This window comes from Odocoileus virginianus, chromosome 7, assembly GCF_023699985.2.
Source record: "Odocoileus virginianus isolate 20LAN1187 ecotype Illinois chromosome 7, Ovbor_1.2, whole genome shotgun sequence".
Classification (NCBI taxonomy): domain Eukaryota; kingdom Metazoa; phylum Chordata; class Mammalia; order Artiodactyla; family Cervidae; genus Odocoileus; species Odocoileus virginianus.
In genome coordinates, this window is record NC_069680.1 from 4,410,462 (window position 1) to 4,425,280 (window position 14,819).

The window sequence follows — 14,819 nt, forward strand, 5'->3', positions numbered from 1 at the left end:
CCTCTCCACCAGCCATCTGGGCTCACCCTCTCCCCCTCCAGGTTCTGCCGCATCTCTTTCTGCTCCTTCTCATCTAGGACACCATTCCCATCTTGGTCAAACCTGGTGAAGGCAGCCGTGAGCTTGGTCTTCTCATGCTCTGTGTGCTCCAGCCTGAAGATAACAGGGGGATGAAATGACCTCTGACCTGCCATGGATGTGAGCTCTCCATTATGGACTCCTCACTCTTTTTTGCTAGACTCTGGCAAGAGTCTTGTGCTCTAGGGACAAAGGGGGCCACATGAGAAAGCCAGGATGTCAAGGTCTAGTGATTTGATACCCCTCACCCAAACCCTTGAATCTATTTCTTCCTTCCCTGACTCCTGCTGACTAGGTTCAGGCCCTCAGGATCTCCTAAAAGAATTACTGCAAAATCTCTTTGCCTCCAAATAACCCACCCTCTACCTGCTCCCTACCCCCTGCCCTATGGCCTTCCCTTCATTCCCTACCCCTGAAATCCATCCTTCATACTGCAACTAGAGTAATTAAGATTTCTAAAGTACAAGACTAGGGAATTCCCTGGCGGTCCAGTGGTAAGGACTCTGCACTTTCACTGCAAGGGCCCAGGTTTGATCCCTGGTCAGGGAACTAAAATCCCAAAAGCTGAATTGCATGCCCCTCCCCTACCCCCACCCCCACCCCCCAAAAAAGTACAAGACTAACTATAACCCTTCCCTGCTTAAAACCCCTCCTGGGCACCCTATTCTTTGGATAGAGAAATAGTGTTCCAGGTTTTTCCCAGTGTGGCCTTAGCCCATTTCTCTGCCTCATCTGCTTTGCCCAACCTTTCATTTAATGTCTTACAATGCTCAGTTACTTATTACTCCTGTTTATGTGGCTCAATTTCAGACCTCTTTGCCTTTGTATGTGCTTTTATATCTCCATGCTCCCTCTCTTTTAGTTATTTCTGTTGTGGAACAGAATCACTGTTCCGTGATTGCTGTTTATTTGCTTACATGTCTGTGAATTCCTGGAAGACAAAGATTATCTCATTTGATTGTATGCCTGGCCCACAGCTGGTACTCACAATATATCTGTTCAATGTTTATTCATATGTTTAACTGCGAAGCAGGGAGAGGACGGCTAAGGAAATGTTCCCGTGTTTGTGAGGGAGCATAGAATTAAGCTCAGAGTTTTGTGGGAGTGAGGGATGTATACAGTGATTAGGGAATCATGGTTTTACACTAGTGCTAAGGGTTGTTCAACAAAGTCCAGAATATCATAGAACACGATCAGACTCCTTTAAACCAAGGGCACAGTTCTGAAGGGCAGGATAAGAGACCTATAAGCCAAGGTCAAAGGCCTGTAAAACAAGGTCAGAGGCCCACAGGCCAAGATTGGAGGGTTATAGACAAAGGGTATGCTTGAGGGTCAAGGACTTATAGACCAATGTCAGAGAAGGTTGGATCTCCGCTTGCTCACTCCTTCAAGGTGTTGGTGAAGTCCTCGAACTGGATCTCCTGCTCCCCAGCCCGCAGGACCTTCTGCACGTCTGAAACCTGCTCCTTCCTCAGACGCAGCCTCCGTAGGGTCTTGTTGTAGCCCTGGACAGGGACAGGAAACAGGCCTGGTTCCCGCCTGCAACCTCCTCCTCATCTCTTGTCCCCACCTGCACTCACAGGGTGACAGGATCCCAGGGATAAGCTGAAGGCACACAAGAGCACAGGCCCCTAACCCATCAGGCACAGACCAGGACACAGAGCCTTGACCTGGGCCCTGATGTACATATGCGGCTCAGGGAGACTGAGTAGTCACCTGTCTCAGGAGGTCTGAAAGCTGTAGCTCATCCTTTTGTCCAGCCAGCTCCTCCTTGACCTCTGAGTATGTGTCATTGATGATGGCCAGGAACATGTTCTGGAGGAGAAAGCAGGGACCAGAGTCCTCACTTCCAGATCTACTGACAGCATCAAGCCCATGGACCCTATGAATGGCCCAACATGTGTTCTAAAAAGGCCGATACTTCCAGCCCCATCTCTGCAGCCCACTAATCCTCCACATCTCAGGGTCCCCAGAGCCCAGCCTTTCAGCACAATTCTATTATGGGGCTGGAGGTAGGGGTCATGCCCCCTCATCAACCTGATGTCCTCCCTCACTGCTGCAGTAATCTGGCCACAAAGATACCCCAGCATATGCCACAGGCCCCCTTCATGGAAGGGTCTGCCTGTCACTGAAGCCAGAAACTTTCCAAGGTGAGAGTAAAATTTTGCTCTCTTTACCATCTATCCCCAAATCCATATCTCTATCCCTGTCCACCGATCAAATAAAGAAACCTGCTGGCTTTTCTAACAAAAATCAAACACAGATCTTTCATGGTTGGCAGGGAGAGAGAGCAAATACAAAACAATGGTAGTAGAAAGAGCCAGAGAGCCCCAGGGGAAAGGGGGGCGTTCTTAGAAAATAGGCAGAAAGGCTTTCAAGGGCGGGCCCTTCTCCCCATGAGGTAGACTTTCTTCTCTTTCCATCCTTGGAAGACAGGGGTTTGATTTTAGGGAGGAAGCCTGCAGATTCCTTTATACTCTGCAAACTGCCTAACTGTGCTGACCACACAATGGGCAACCTTCAGAAAATGCAGAGGTTCTCCTCACCCCCCACCTCTCCATCCTTTGAGAAACCCACCATAATTATTAGTGTAGAACATGGGTGGAGGGGGGGAGCAAAGCCCCACCCTGCAGGCCATTCACATGTCCACTCCTCATGTTCCCAAATCCCCATCCCTCAGTGGGACCCTCACCAGGAGCACGAAGAAGACGAAGAAGACGTAGGTGACAAAGTAAACAGGTCCCAGGATGCGGTTGGCGTTGTCAATAGCATTGTAGTCAAAGTCCCCAAGGATGATCCGGAACTGAGTGAAGCTGAGATACCACGGCCTGGGCTTCACCCTGAGCCCAACCGTGACCTTGACACCATCTCACTTCCCTCCCTACTGCTCTTCAGTGAACTCAGAGCCCTGACCCAATCTGATGTGGACAGAACAGGGTCAGAGATGCTGAGCACACACACTAGGGCTTCTGGGGACTCATCCAGATGCTTCAAGCACAGAGCCACCCACATCCACATCCCCCCAAATTCCCCCAAATCCACACCCCTAGAGCCAGAGGGTGAGGGGCCAGGGAGGAGTGAAGGAGGAGGGACACGCACATGCACTTGACGAAAGTGCTAAAGTTTTCCACTTGGGTCCCGAAAAGCAGGTAGCCCAGCTGGGCGTAGGCGAAAAACACAATGAAGAACATGACAGCAAAGCCCAGGATGTCCTTGGCACAGCGGGCCAGCGTGGAGGAGAGCTGGGTCATGGTCTTGTTGAAGCTGATGTACTTGAATATCTGAAAGGGCCATGTTGAAACAAGTAATTAGGGAAGAAAGATAAAAGCCTGAAACAGCCCACTCCGGGAGACTAGGGAGGCCACAGGAGTTGCCAAAACCAGACAAGGAAAATGAGACAAGTCCTAGGGAAGGGAGAATGAGGTGCTGCTGAGGGTGCGGAGCCCCAGGGTACCTTGATCCAGGCAAAGAAGAGGTTGACTGCGTTCATGTTGTTGTACTGTGTCTGCCAGAAGGCGAGGAACTCGAAGTCAGCATACATGTTTGGCTGCTGTAGAAGCTTCTCCATCAGCCGATTCACCTCGAGGGTTCGGAATATGTGGAAGCCCACAGCCATAATGGAGAGCTGTCACAACGGGGGTTGAGGAGTGTCAGAGAGTCAAGAGAATCTCAAGGCAAGTTCAACCATGAAGTCCCAGGGGAGACTTGGAGTGGATAAGACAGGTGGGGGGAAAAACACCTCTTTCCCTGCTGAATGGCTGACTATCTTAGGTTCAAATGGAACTGGATAGGATGATTGGGAAACATCTTAAAGTCCCAGTGAAGTCTGTGAGACCAGTGGTAAATATGTAGGTTGTAAAGGACCATGGAGAGATGGAGCCAAGCAATTTTATTTCCCCCACCTCTTTCCAGCCTTGCTCAGAAATGCATGTGTTCTGTTAATGGGAAAGAGACGAAGATGAAGAGGCAGAAAATTTTAATAGAAGAGAAAAGGCAGGAGTTTCAAGGGGACAGGTCATGAGGGGGAGAGACAGAAGAGGAATATAATGTCAGGTACAAAAAAGAAGCAGGGCCTGGATCACAGGCCAGAGGGAAACATGGAGATAGGATTCTTCTAGGGCCGAGCCTGGGGCACATCAGCCTCTGGCTTAGGGAACTGTTACACAGCGATTTGACCAGAAGTCTCAAGGACTTGGGACGCCAGAAGGAAGAACTGGGAGCCCTTCTCAGGGTCGACCTCCCTGCACCACCGCAGGTGTCCCAAGTCTAAGACATCTGTCCCTCACCAAGATGACCACCAGGTCCAGAATGTTCCAGATGCTGCTGAGATAACGAAGCCCGTGGATACGGAGCTCTAGGATCTCTTCCACTATGTAGTAGAAGATGAAGATGCAGAAGGTGATCTCACAGCCAATGATAAAGAAGTCCCAGTTGCTGATATAGCGGATCAGCTTAACCGTGCGGATTTGCCAGGATGGGATGGCACCTCCTGTAGCTGGAAACTCCACCACCAGCCTGTGGGAGGAGGGGGGTGTCTGGTGGGGCCTGCCCTGGGACAGTTCCTCCCGTCCCCTCCCCTCCCCCACCATAGGGAACACATTTAAGGAAGGGTCTCCAGCAGAGGCGAAGTGAACCAGGAACCACGGGTGACAGAGGGAAGGCAGGGGGATGACAGAGGGAAGGGGACCCACCTCAGAACACAGAAAAGATTGATGTTAGCATTGTAGACTGAGAAGTCAATGAAGACCACCCGAGTGCCCCTGTCCAGCCACAGGCCCTCCTGAAGGTCCCTGAGTGCCTCTGCACAGGCCTGTCGAGATCCTGGAAAGTCCAGGTAGTAGCCACCTCCACTGTAGCTTGTGAGCTGGCCCCAGTGAGAGGAGCCCCCCAGCTCATCCTGTGAGTGGTAGGTCCATCTGTCACAAAATAAGTCATCTGAGTGGAGAAGTCTGAGCCAGTACCAGAAGCTGGTCTCCCAAGGCAATGGCAGCATTTTATAACTGTCTGGGCTTTATAGTTTCATATATATTACCTATACATATCACAGATACATTTTACATGTATTATCTTGTTTAACATAACTATTTGAGAAGGAAGGAAAAATATTATCCACATTTTACAGAGGATGAAACTAAGACTCAGATGTCTGAGATAATCCAGCTAGTTAGTGGCTGAAGTGAAATTCAAATGTAAATCTCCTGATATTTTACAATATCACCCAAGTCTACAGATAACAAACCCAAGTCCACTTTTGACTCCAGTCTGAGTAGTCCCCATGAGGAAAGCCCAGAAAAGCCCCTTTCTTCTCTTGTGGTTGTGCACCTGGCTACTTAGCCCCATGATTCTCTGTTCTGTCCACAGACTTTCCTCCCTGGACCCTTATTTCCTTCCCCTTCTTTCCTGTCCTATCCACTCTTTTCCCCTTTCTTCCCTAATTCCTCATCCATCCTTGGCCCCGTGCTGCCTTCCCCTAATAGCTCCAAGGGTCAGACTTTTCCAGCCATGACTTGTGCGGAGCATCAATGTTTTATCCATTCTCCATACCCAGGAGGGATTTCTGGGCAAGAAAGGATGCTTCCTCTGGCAGGACTGCCTCCAGAGTAGGGCAGCTGTGACAGGGACCTGTGTGTGAAGACAACTCTGGAGGCTATGGCTCTGTCTGCTAACATACCTTCTCTGTTCCTCAATGACCCAGAGCAGGGTCTCCAAACAGTCACATATGGGACTCAGAGAGATGCCTCTCACCTCCCCACCAAGTACCCCCAAGGCTCTTTAAGTCTGAACGGAAATAGTTCCCAAACCTGGGATGGCATCAGGTTCAGAGGGGCAAGCCCTGTGACACTGGTTGGCGGACTCACTCACGCTGTGCCATTGAGGGGCCCAAAGGGGAGTCGCTCTTCCTTGTCTGGGGAGTAGACATCGTAGCAGCTCAGAATGTCCTCGCGGAAGTCCTCATGCACCACGCAGGAGTCATTGCGGACCCGCAGCTGCCGCAGCCTCAGAACCCCCAGCAGCAGGTTCTCATAGTAGATGAAGGAGTGGGGGCCGCGGCCAAGGCTCTGGTTGTTGTACCATTTGGTCCAATACAAGCTGTCCAGCAGTGGGCCCTGGGCAAACTAGATCACGAACTGGGTTGAACCTGACCCAGACTCTCCTGACTCTTACCCTTAGAATTCCCTTTTCCCATACTCACTGACCCCCTCCAGCTTGTCTCCAGTCTGCTTCTGTTGGGCTTTTCAGCTTCCCCGTGAACTCTGGCCAAATCTTAGCCTGATGGCCTTACTCTTGACTTAAAATACATTTTGAAGTTCTGCTTTACCTCTGACTCTCAATACTAGTTTAAGCACTGACTTGACTCTCTGATGATCACCCCGATCTCTAACCTCTCATTACCTGAACTCTGTCTAGTCTGACCCATTCATTCATGCCTGACCCCGTGACTCAGCCTGATCCTGGAATGCCCTGGTCTCTGGATATGGCCTTATCTACCATTTCACAGCCCTGAAACCTGGCCGTGGCCTCAGGCTTTAGGCCACTGTGAAGAAGAAGGCAGGGGTAGAGGAGATCTCATGCTCACCTCCCAGAAGTCCTCCATGCTGCTGATGGCCTGGAAGGAGATTCCCGTGTCCGATGGGGAATGTAAGAAGAGCTCAGACATCACTTTGGTGTAGTAATAGGCGCTGGAGCTGGTCATTCCGTAGGTCACTAGAAACCAACCCAAGAGGCTGTGTCCTGAACACTGTTTCCTTCTCCATTATCCGGAAGAGAGAGGATAGCCACTGCCTGAGGTCAAAGATGCTACCTGGATGGGATCTACCCCCAAGAGTTAGCTAAAGGGCTGACAGTGGCATTGGGGAAACCAGGGAATTAGGGGAAAGTTGTAGTTATAGCTCTCCTCCTCTCTTCCCAACTCACCTCAGAAAGACTAAACTCCACTGTAACTGTCTCTTGACATTGTCATTCTAAATAGTCACTTTTCTCTTTCTCAGCCGGCTTAACTTCCTAGCTCTTACTCCCCAGAGCCAAAAAATTTCTACCTTCTGCATCAGGTATGCTTCCCTTTATTTGTCCTATAGTAATGCCCTTGGAAAAATGCCTCCAAACTCGAGTATGCCAAGTTCAGTACAGTTCAGTTCATTTCAGTCGCTCAGTCGTGCCCGACTCTTTGCAACCCCATGAATTGCAGCACACCAGGCCTCCCTGTCTATCACAAACTCCCGGAGTTCACTCAAACTCACGCCCATTAAGTCAGTGATGCCATCCAGCCATCTCATCCTCTGTCGTCCCCTTCTCCTCCTGCCCCCAATCCCTCCCAGCATCAGGGTCTTTTCCAACAAGTCAACTCTTCGAGTCTGCCAAAACCATGCCCAAAGGCCTTGCCATGGAGATGGGCGTCCTGGACCTTGGAGTCAGTGACTCTGCAGCTATGGGAATAGGAGGTAGGCATGGCACCTTTGGCCCTGGTGCAACCTGCTGGGCATAGCTGTTCTGAGAGAGGGGCTCAGAGCATTCCAAGATCAAAATAAAACCTGGCCTTTGTTCTGAAGAACCAGATCCCCCTTGACCACCTTGACACACACATCTAGACCAAAGTAGGGCTGTCAAGGGAACTTACAAGTTTTCTGGTTAAAGGGCAGAATTTGAAGATTATAAGCTATTTACTTTATAGATTGCCCCTCAAATGAGATTTGTCTGCTGTTTCCTTGTGTTTAAATTCAGGTTTTGCATTTTTGGTGAGGAATAACAGAGTGAGACTGTCCTTTTCAGTGCTTAATATCAGGAGGCACACATTGTCTAACTGCATATTACTGGTGATACTAGCTTTGATCCCTTGTTAAGATGGTATCTTCCAGCTTTCTCCAATAAACAAGCATTATTTTTCTCTTTGCAATGAACACATATTTTGTGGGAAAATACTTTGAAACTATGCAAATATCCTTTATTCATCAATTTTTCACCATTGATGACTTTTGCCTCATTATTATTATTCTGGTTGTCAAGCTGTGATTTGCTCATTCTATCATTCCTTCTGTGTTTATTAGTTGGCATTCTCTTCAGGAAGAGCTTTCCTTACTTCCTCACTAATTTATTATTTATGTTTATCAGTATGAAACTCTTTAATATTTCTATAATTCTGTAAAATTTCTATAATGTGTCAATTTTTTTAGACAGGTCATAAAAAACAAAGAAATTGTCCTAAAATACTAAAGAACTCTTTTAAAGATTAAGAGAGACTAAAAAATCATGAAAATGAAATGCAATATGAACATCTAGTTAGGATTATATTCTGGGCCATAATTTTTCCTTTTTCTATAAAGGCTATTAGTAGAATAACTGGTGAGACTGTAATAAGGTTGTTCATTAGATAATAGTACTGGATCATTGATAGTTTCCTGACTTTGATCATTTTCTTATTTTTAGGAATAACAGGGCATTATGTCTGCAATTTACTCTCAAATAGTTGTGTGTGTGTGTAGAAGGGGGACGAAGAGAGAGGGATAAAGGAAAAGCAACCACAGTAAAATATTCACATTTGAGACATTTGGGTGAAATACATATAAGAACTCTTTCTATTATTCTTGTAACTTTTCTGTACATCTGTAATTAAAGTTTTTAAAAATTTTGTCAGCCTCTTGTGAGCAACTCCCTTTAAGAATTTTCATTTTCAAATCTTGGAACCTCTTTTCTTCCAGTGCCCCATCTGAAAAGGGAATGCCCTGGGATGGAACTGAAGTTCACTCACAATTTGGGAGGAAAGAGAGGCCAATGAGTGGTCTCAGATTAGGCACAAGCAACATTCATTTCCAGGGAGAAATCAGCAAAAAGAAAGCATTATTATTTCACATTTCCCCATTCCACTCTATTAGTTCCAAGAGATGACTTGATTTCTCTCTAAATAAAATCTGTGATTACCCTTCCTTAGTATCTGGAGGACTCAGACTCAACTCATCAGAATCTGGAAAACGGGTTGGAAATCAAACTCTTTTGTCTGCTGAGAGCCTACCACAGTTAGAACTGATGGCCAGTGAGCTGAACTTTTCCTAAATACTGCTGCTGTGCTGTGGTGAGTCATATCCAACTCTGCGACCCCCCTGGACTGTAGCCCACCAGGCTCCTTTGTCCATGGAATTTTCCTGGCAAGAATACTGGAGTGGGTTGCCATTTCCTTCTCCAAGGGCTCTTCTGATCCGGGGATCAAACTCGCATCTCTGGCATCTCCTGCATTGGCAGTCGGATTCCTTTACCACTGCGCCACCTGACATTGCTGATTAAATTGTTATACCTCTAGAAGGCCACTAAGTGGTATTCACAGCTATATCTTTTTCTCTTCTCCAGTTCTAAATTACCCCTCAGAATTAGTATTGCTCTGAACTGGTTCTCAACCCTTTATGCAGGAGGCATAACATCTCTGATTATTATCCAAGACAGTAAAGACTATGTATTCTGAGAAAAATGGTTTCACGTAGTCAAATGCCCACTGATACTCAGAACACCTATTATATGCTCTATGTTAAATGCTTGACATGACTATTTCATTTAATCCTACAACAACCCAATGTATTAGGTGCTACTATTTCCCCTATTTTCCACTCTCAGAGGGCTGGAGTCACTTGCCCAGGGTAAATAACATAAGGGAGCCAGGAATCAAGGATGGCACTATATCCAAGAAGTAGAAGTTATAGAAGGGAAAACTTAAGTTCCATTAATGGCAGAACTTCCAAACCATGCATGCTTCCTATTAAGAAATAGGCCACTTTACAAACATGCATTTCACCCCTGGCAGTGTCAGCAAAGGACCACATGCTGAGGATCACATTGAGGGGGTTTCTGCAATGGGCAGCGGCTGGCCTTTCCAGTTCCTTCCTTTAAGATTCAGTGAAGGAGTGGAATGGCTTCATATGTTTCAAAAGATAACACTAGGGGCGGGGCTGGGGGCACGGGGCCCCGCTGCAGACCCCGCGGCAGGCGGGGGCCGCCTCGCTGCCGAGCGGCCCTGCGGGGAGAGGGGCAGCGGCGGCGAGAGCCCCCGTCTGTCCTGGTAACTTACAAGATTAAAATTAAATTTGGTTGACGATTCTGAAAAAATACAATGTTTTATTTGAGGTATGCCATTTTGAAGACTGAGACCATGGAATTTTATCCTTGAGGATAAATCTTTGTGATAGTCTGTATTTTGTACAGCAAGAATATGAATCCTGAAGCTGAATTACCTAAGGGGCCTCTCCAGCGAAGTGAAATAGATGTTGGTGGAAGCATTTACACCCAGTCAGCTTGAAGAGTCTCAAATGGATCCTACCACTGAGAAATCAAGATGGCAGTCTACTATGGGGAATTGAGAAATATGGATTAATACAAGAGTGCTGTGATAATATGCATCCAAGACAGGGTTCTTTTAACATGAATTTCATGAAATGAATGAAGATATAGGTTTCTTAATAGCATAAATGGACAGTGAATTTGACTTTCTAGAGACTTTTTGTATCATTAAGAATATTTTTGACATTTGTAGAAAAAGATGGCACATTAACAGATGATAGTTTGTATGCCTGGAATTTTTTGCGGTTTGATTTGTATGAGTATGACCTTGTGGAATGTTAACTTTAATAAAATTTCTAACACTTAAAAAAAAAGATAACACTAGGGCAGAGAAAGACAAGCAATGGGGAGGAATGTGAATTTATGTCAGTATGTAAAATGTCAGTGCTAAACCACCTTTCTGGTGTAGTGAGGGCCTCATTCCAGGAAATTTTCAGATACTGGACAATGACTGCATGAGAATGCTATGAAAAGGATTCAGAGACCAGGTGGCCATCCAGTACAGAGAACCTGATTTTTTTTTTTTCTCTTAGATACTAAGTTCTCCTACACACTATATCGTATCTGTTAACTTTGGCGTCAGATCAAATTTCCAGTTGCTGAATAATAACAATAAATGCCATTACTGACTCATTATTCACCAGGCTTTGCATATATTTTCTCCCATAATCCTGAAGAAAAACCTCATTCAGTAGGAACTATCTATATTTTATGCAGACAACAGAAATCCAAAATGTTATTAAATAACTTGTCCAAAGATCAGACAGCAAGCAAGTAGAATTTGGATTCAAACTCAAGTCTGACTTACACCAAGGACCATGAATTTAGCCATTGCTCTGCATTATACTAATATATCACTCTACGACTCAACATCTTTCTGATAACGGACCCTGGCTCTCCTTCCAAAAGCCAACACAAATGATTAGGATGGTGCAGGTTTATAAGGTGTCCTTATAAGAAAACTATTTGAAGAGTTTGACGTTTGACTCAGGAGGCAAATTATAAAAGCAATTGGTAAACTCAAGATAGCAACACCTTAAAAGAAACTTCAAATTTCTTCATTCTGGTATAAATGGAAAATGTATATAAATCTGTATCAAGAATCACATTCTGACATAGATGAGTCCCAAAGAAGGGGAAAAAAATCACATAAAATTGTTAACCTGGGTTATTCACAATATCAAAAAATTACAAACAACCTAAATATCCTACAGAGAGGCAATAGTTAAGTAAATTATATCACTGAGACACTTAATGAAGTATGATACAGCCACTGAAATGCTAATAAAAGCAGAATGAAAAATTGTTTCCCTGCTATCACTACATTTAAATATTTTTTAAATGTTAAGCATGTAAAAATTTAAAGGAAAAATGAACTTTTAATGAAAAGTATAATAGATTCAATTAATGCTATAATAATAGAATAGAAACAATTCATTTAAAAAAATCTTCTCACCTTTTTGTTTTTAAGTCATGAGTTGAAATTTCCAGGTGCTGGATCCTCTACTGGGCTTTGTGACTGCTCCCCTAAGATCCTCTCTTGGTTCATACCATGATTTTATTTGAGGTATCGCACCTCTCCTGATCATCTTACCTATGTCTCCAGATGCTGAATCCACACCCTGGATCTAGGACTTGGACAGGAGGCTCAGGGCTAAGCTGATCCACAAATACCTCTCCCTTGGTACCATTATTGGTTCAGAGATGAGCATCTAATACATTTCAGATCAAAGACTCATGAAGAGAGATTTCTGGAACCTTTGGGGATCTCCTCTCTCTTGCTAGATATGAATAAGAAAGCCCCAGATGATCCAGACTTAGGATGAAACTGATCGTGCAGCTGACAAACTGAATAACAGAAATAAGTGATGATGTTATTAAGTCGTGAAGGAACTGGGTTGGTCAACCCTGAACCTTGCCCTCCTTTGGATCTTCACCTGGACAAAAAGTCCCACTCAGGTGTAAGCCTGTTTTCACTGGATTTTATTTTATTGTAACAGTCCTTACTTATATGGAAATCAAGACATTTTTAAAAAGATTGCATAATTTCTGAGGAAAATGGAGCTAAAAAAGCTTCTGCTACTGTCTGAACATCTCTAGAAGGTAGTGGATGGTAGCATATCTGTGCCAAAGTCTATATTAATTAAAATACATTACAGCCCTTTAAGAAAGAGGGCTTGGTGACCAAGCCAACTGATGATGAGGATATTCTAGGAACACACCCATCATTCATTTCACAAAACTTTCTGAACTTTATTTATTAAAGTCAGGTTTCCAGAATATCATGAAATTTACTTATATACCTACTCCTAAAAATTGCCTTTGTAGAATAAGGATGTTATACAAAAGAAAGGCAGATATAAAAAACAATCAAAAGTAGCACAAATTTTTAATATTGCCTTTATCCATTATGATATTCCATGTCCCTTATATACAAAATCCAACAAAGCGAATTCTTCCAGAGTTAGCATTTTCTTATTAACTGGTGTGCTCTTTCTTACAATGAGAACTACTCAATCCATTTGTGTTTTCTTTGCTTTAGTTGCCAGGAACCTCAGGCTTTGTTCTCATTTGTAGTGCCTTTGTTCATTTTAAGTTATTTTCCTCTCCTTCCTCCTCTTATTTTGCCAGGTCTTTTTATTACAGTTTTAAAAGGTTGTGTTTTATTGTATCTGTGCTTCTTAATGTAAACTGGCTCAGGTTCCTTATGGATATAGGTAGGCCACAACATCTGCTGGATCATCAGAAAAGCAAGAGAGTTCCAGAAAAACATCTATTTCTGCTTTATTGACTATACCAAAGCCTTTGATTGTGTAGATCACAATAAACTGTGGAAAATTCTGAAAGAGATGGGAATACTAGACCACCTGACCCACCTCTTGAGAAACCTATATGCAGGTCAGGAAGCAACAGTTAGAACTGGACATGGGAAAACAGACTGATTCCAAATAGGAAAAGGAGTATGTCAAGGCTATAAATTGTCACCCTGCTTATTTAACTTATATGCAGAGTACATCATGAGAAACGCTGGGCTGGAGGAAGCACAAGCTGGAATCAAGATTGCTGGGAGAAATATCAATAACCTCAGATATGCAGATGATACCACCCTTATGGCAGAAAGTGAAGAGGAACTAAAGAGCCTCTTGATGAAAGTGAAAGAGGAGAGTAAAAAAGTTGGCTTAAAGCTCAACATTCAGAAAACTAAGATCATGGCATCTGGTCCCATCACTTCATGGCAAGTAGATGGGGAAACAGTGGAAGCAGTATCAGACTTTATTTCTGGGGGCTCCAAAATCACTGCAGATGGTGATTGCAGCCATGAAATTAAAAGACGCTTACTCCTTGGAAGGAAAGTTATGACCAACCTAGACAGCATATTAAAAAGCAGAGACATTACTTTGCCAACAAAGGTCCGTCTAGTCAAGGCTATGGTTTTTCCAGTGGTCATGTGTGGATGTGAGAGTTGGACTGTGAAGAAAGCTGAGCACCGAAGAATTGATGCTTTTGAACTGTGGTGTTGGCAAAGACTCTTGAGAGCTCCTTGGACTGCAAGGAGATCCAACCAGTCCATCCTAAAGGAGATCAGTCCTGGGTGTTCATTGGAGGGACTGATGCTGAAGCTGAAACTCCAATACTTTGGCCACCTCATGCAAAGAGTTGACTCATTGGAAAAGACTCTGATGCTGGGAGGGATTGGGGACAGGAGGAGAAGGGGATGACAGAGGATGAGATGGCTGGATGGCATCACCGACTCGATGGACATGAGTTTGAGTAAACCCCGGGAGTTGGTGATGGACAGGGAGGCCTGGCGTGCTGCGATTCATGGGGTTGCAAAGAGTTGGACACGACTGAGCAACTGAACTGAACTGAGGGAACAAATATATATTATTAAATAAGTATGACTGTAATAATTATTATTAATCATCATCATCATCATGAACTTGTGTAATAACTTGATTTTTCCATTCCAGTGTTCATCGTAGAGACTGAAAGTTCTTGTCCTCTTTTTCGAATTGCTAGAAGACCTTTCCAACTCAGAGCAATAAGTCAGAAGTTGCTTTGTTCATTTCGTTTCCCAGGTAATCATCATATAGGTCATCATCACCCACCTCTGAGCTCCTTCCCTGTCCCTAATTACTATTTACAGAAACATAGCCATCCTTTTCTAACAGCATTCTCCTTGGGTAGGAATGAGATCCTTTCTCTCAACTAACTGACAAGTACCTTGAAGAACTAAGGTGCTTCCACCAGTAAGTGTATAATTCCTTTATGTGCCTACACTGTTCCTCTGCTGGAAAAATCTGTGTCTTCAAGTTTTTGACACTTAAAAGCCAGCTACTTCTTCCTTAAGCTGGCTGGCTCTGAGGAAAAGCACTGCAGATGCTTCTCTGGAAAACTGCAGGTCCAGTTCCAGCCATGGCAGT

General features: G+C 44.7%; 1 protein-coding gene and 1 non-coding gene across 3 annotated transcripts in view; one reads left to right on the top strand and one right to left on the bottom strand.

The window, feature by feature from the left end:
* The window catches only part of PKD2L1 (polycystin 2 like 1, transient receptor potential cation channel), a 41,283-nt gene that overhangs the window by 2,257 nt on the left and 24,207 nt on the right, over window positions 1-14,819 (bottom strand). For both annotated transcript variants that reach the window (XM_020870617.2, XM_020870618.2), the window contains exons 3-12: window positions 6,656-6,783; window positions 5,941-6,194; window positions 4,770-4,994; window positions 4,365-4,593; window positions 3,533-3,703; window positions 3,178-3,359; window positions 2,771-2,891; window positions 1,795-1,893; window positions 1,462-1,583; window positions 27-153 (exon numbers count right to left, since the gene is read on the bottom strand). In XM_020870617.2, coding sequence (XP_020726276.2) covers window positions 27-153; window positions 1,462-1,583; window positions 1,795-1,893; window positions 2,771-2,891; window positions 3,178-3,359; window positions 3,533-3,703; window positions 4,365-4,593; window positions 4,770-4,994; window positions 5,941-6,194; window positions 6,656-6,783 — 1,658 coding nt within the window. The remainder of the gene's footprint in view (window positions 1-26; window positions 154-1,461; window positions 1,584-1,794; window positions 1,894-2,770; window positions 2,892-3,177; window positions 3,360-3,532; window positions 3,704-4,364; window positions 4,594-4,769; window positions 4,995-5,940; window positions 6,195-6,655; window positions 6,784-14,819) is intronic.
* Window positions 556-627, top strand: TRNAE-UUC (transfer RNA glutamic acid (anticodon UUC)). Its single transcript has one exon. It is a non-coding gene; the product is annotated as a tRNA-Glu (tRNA).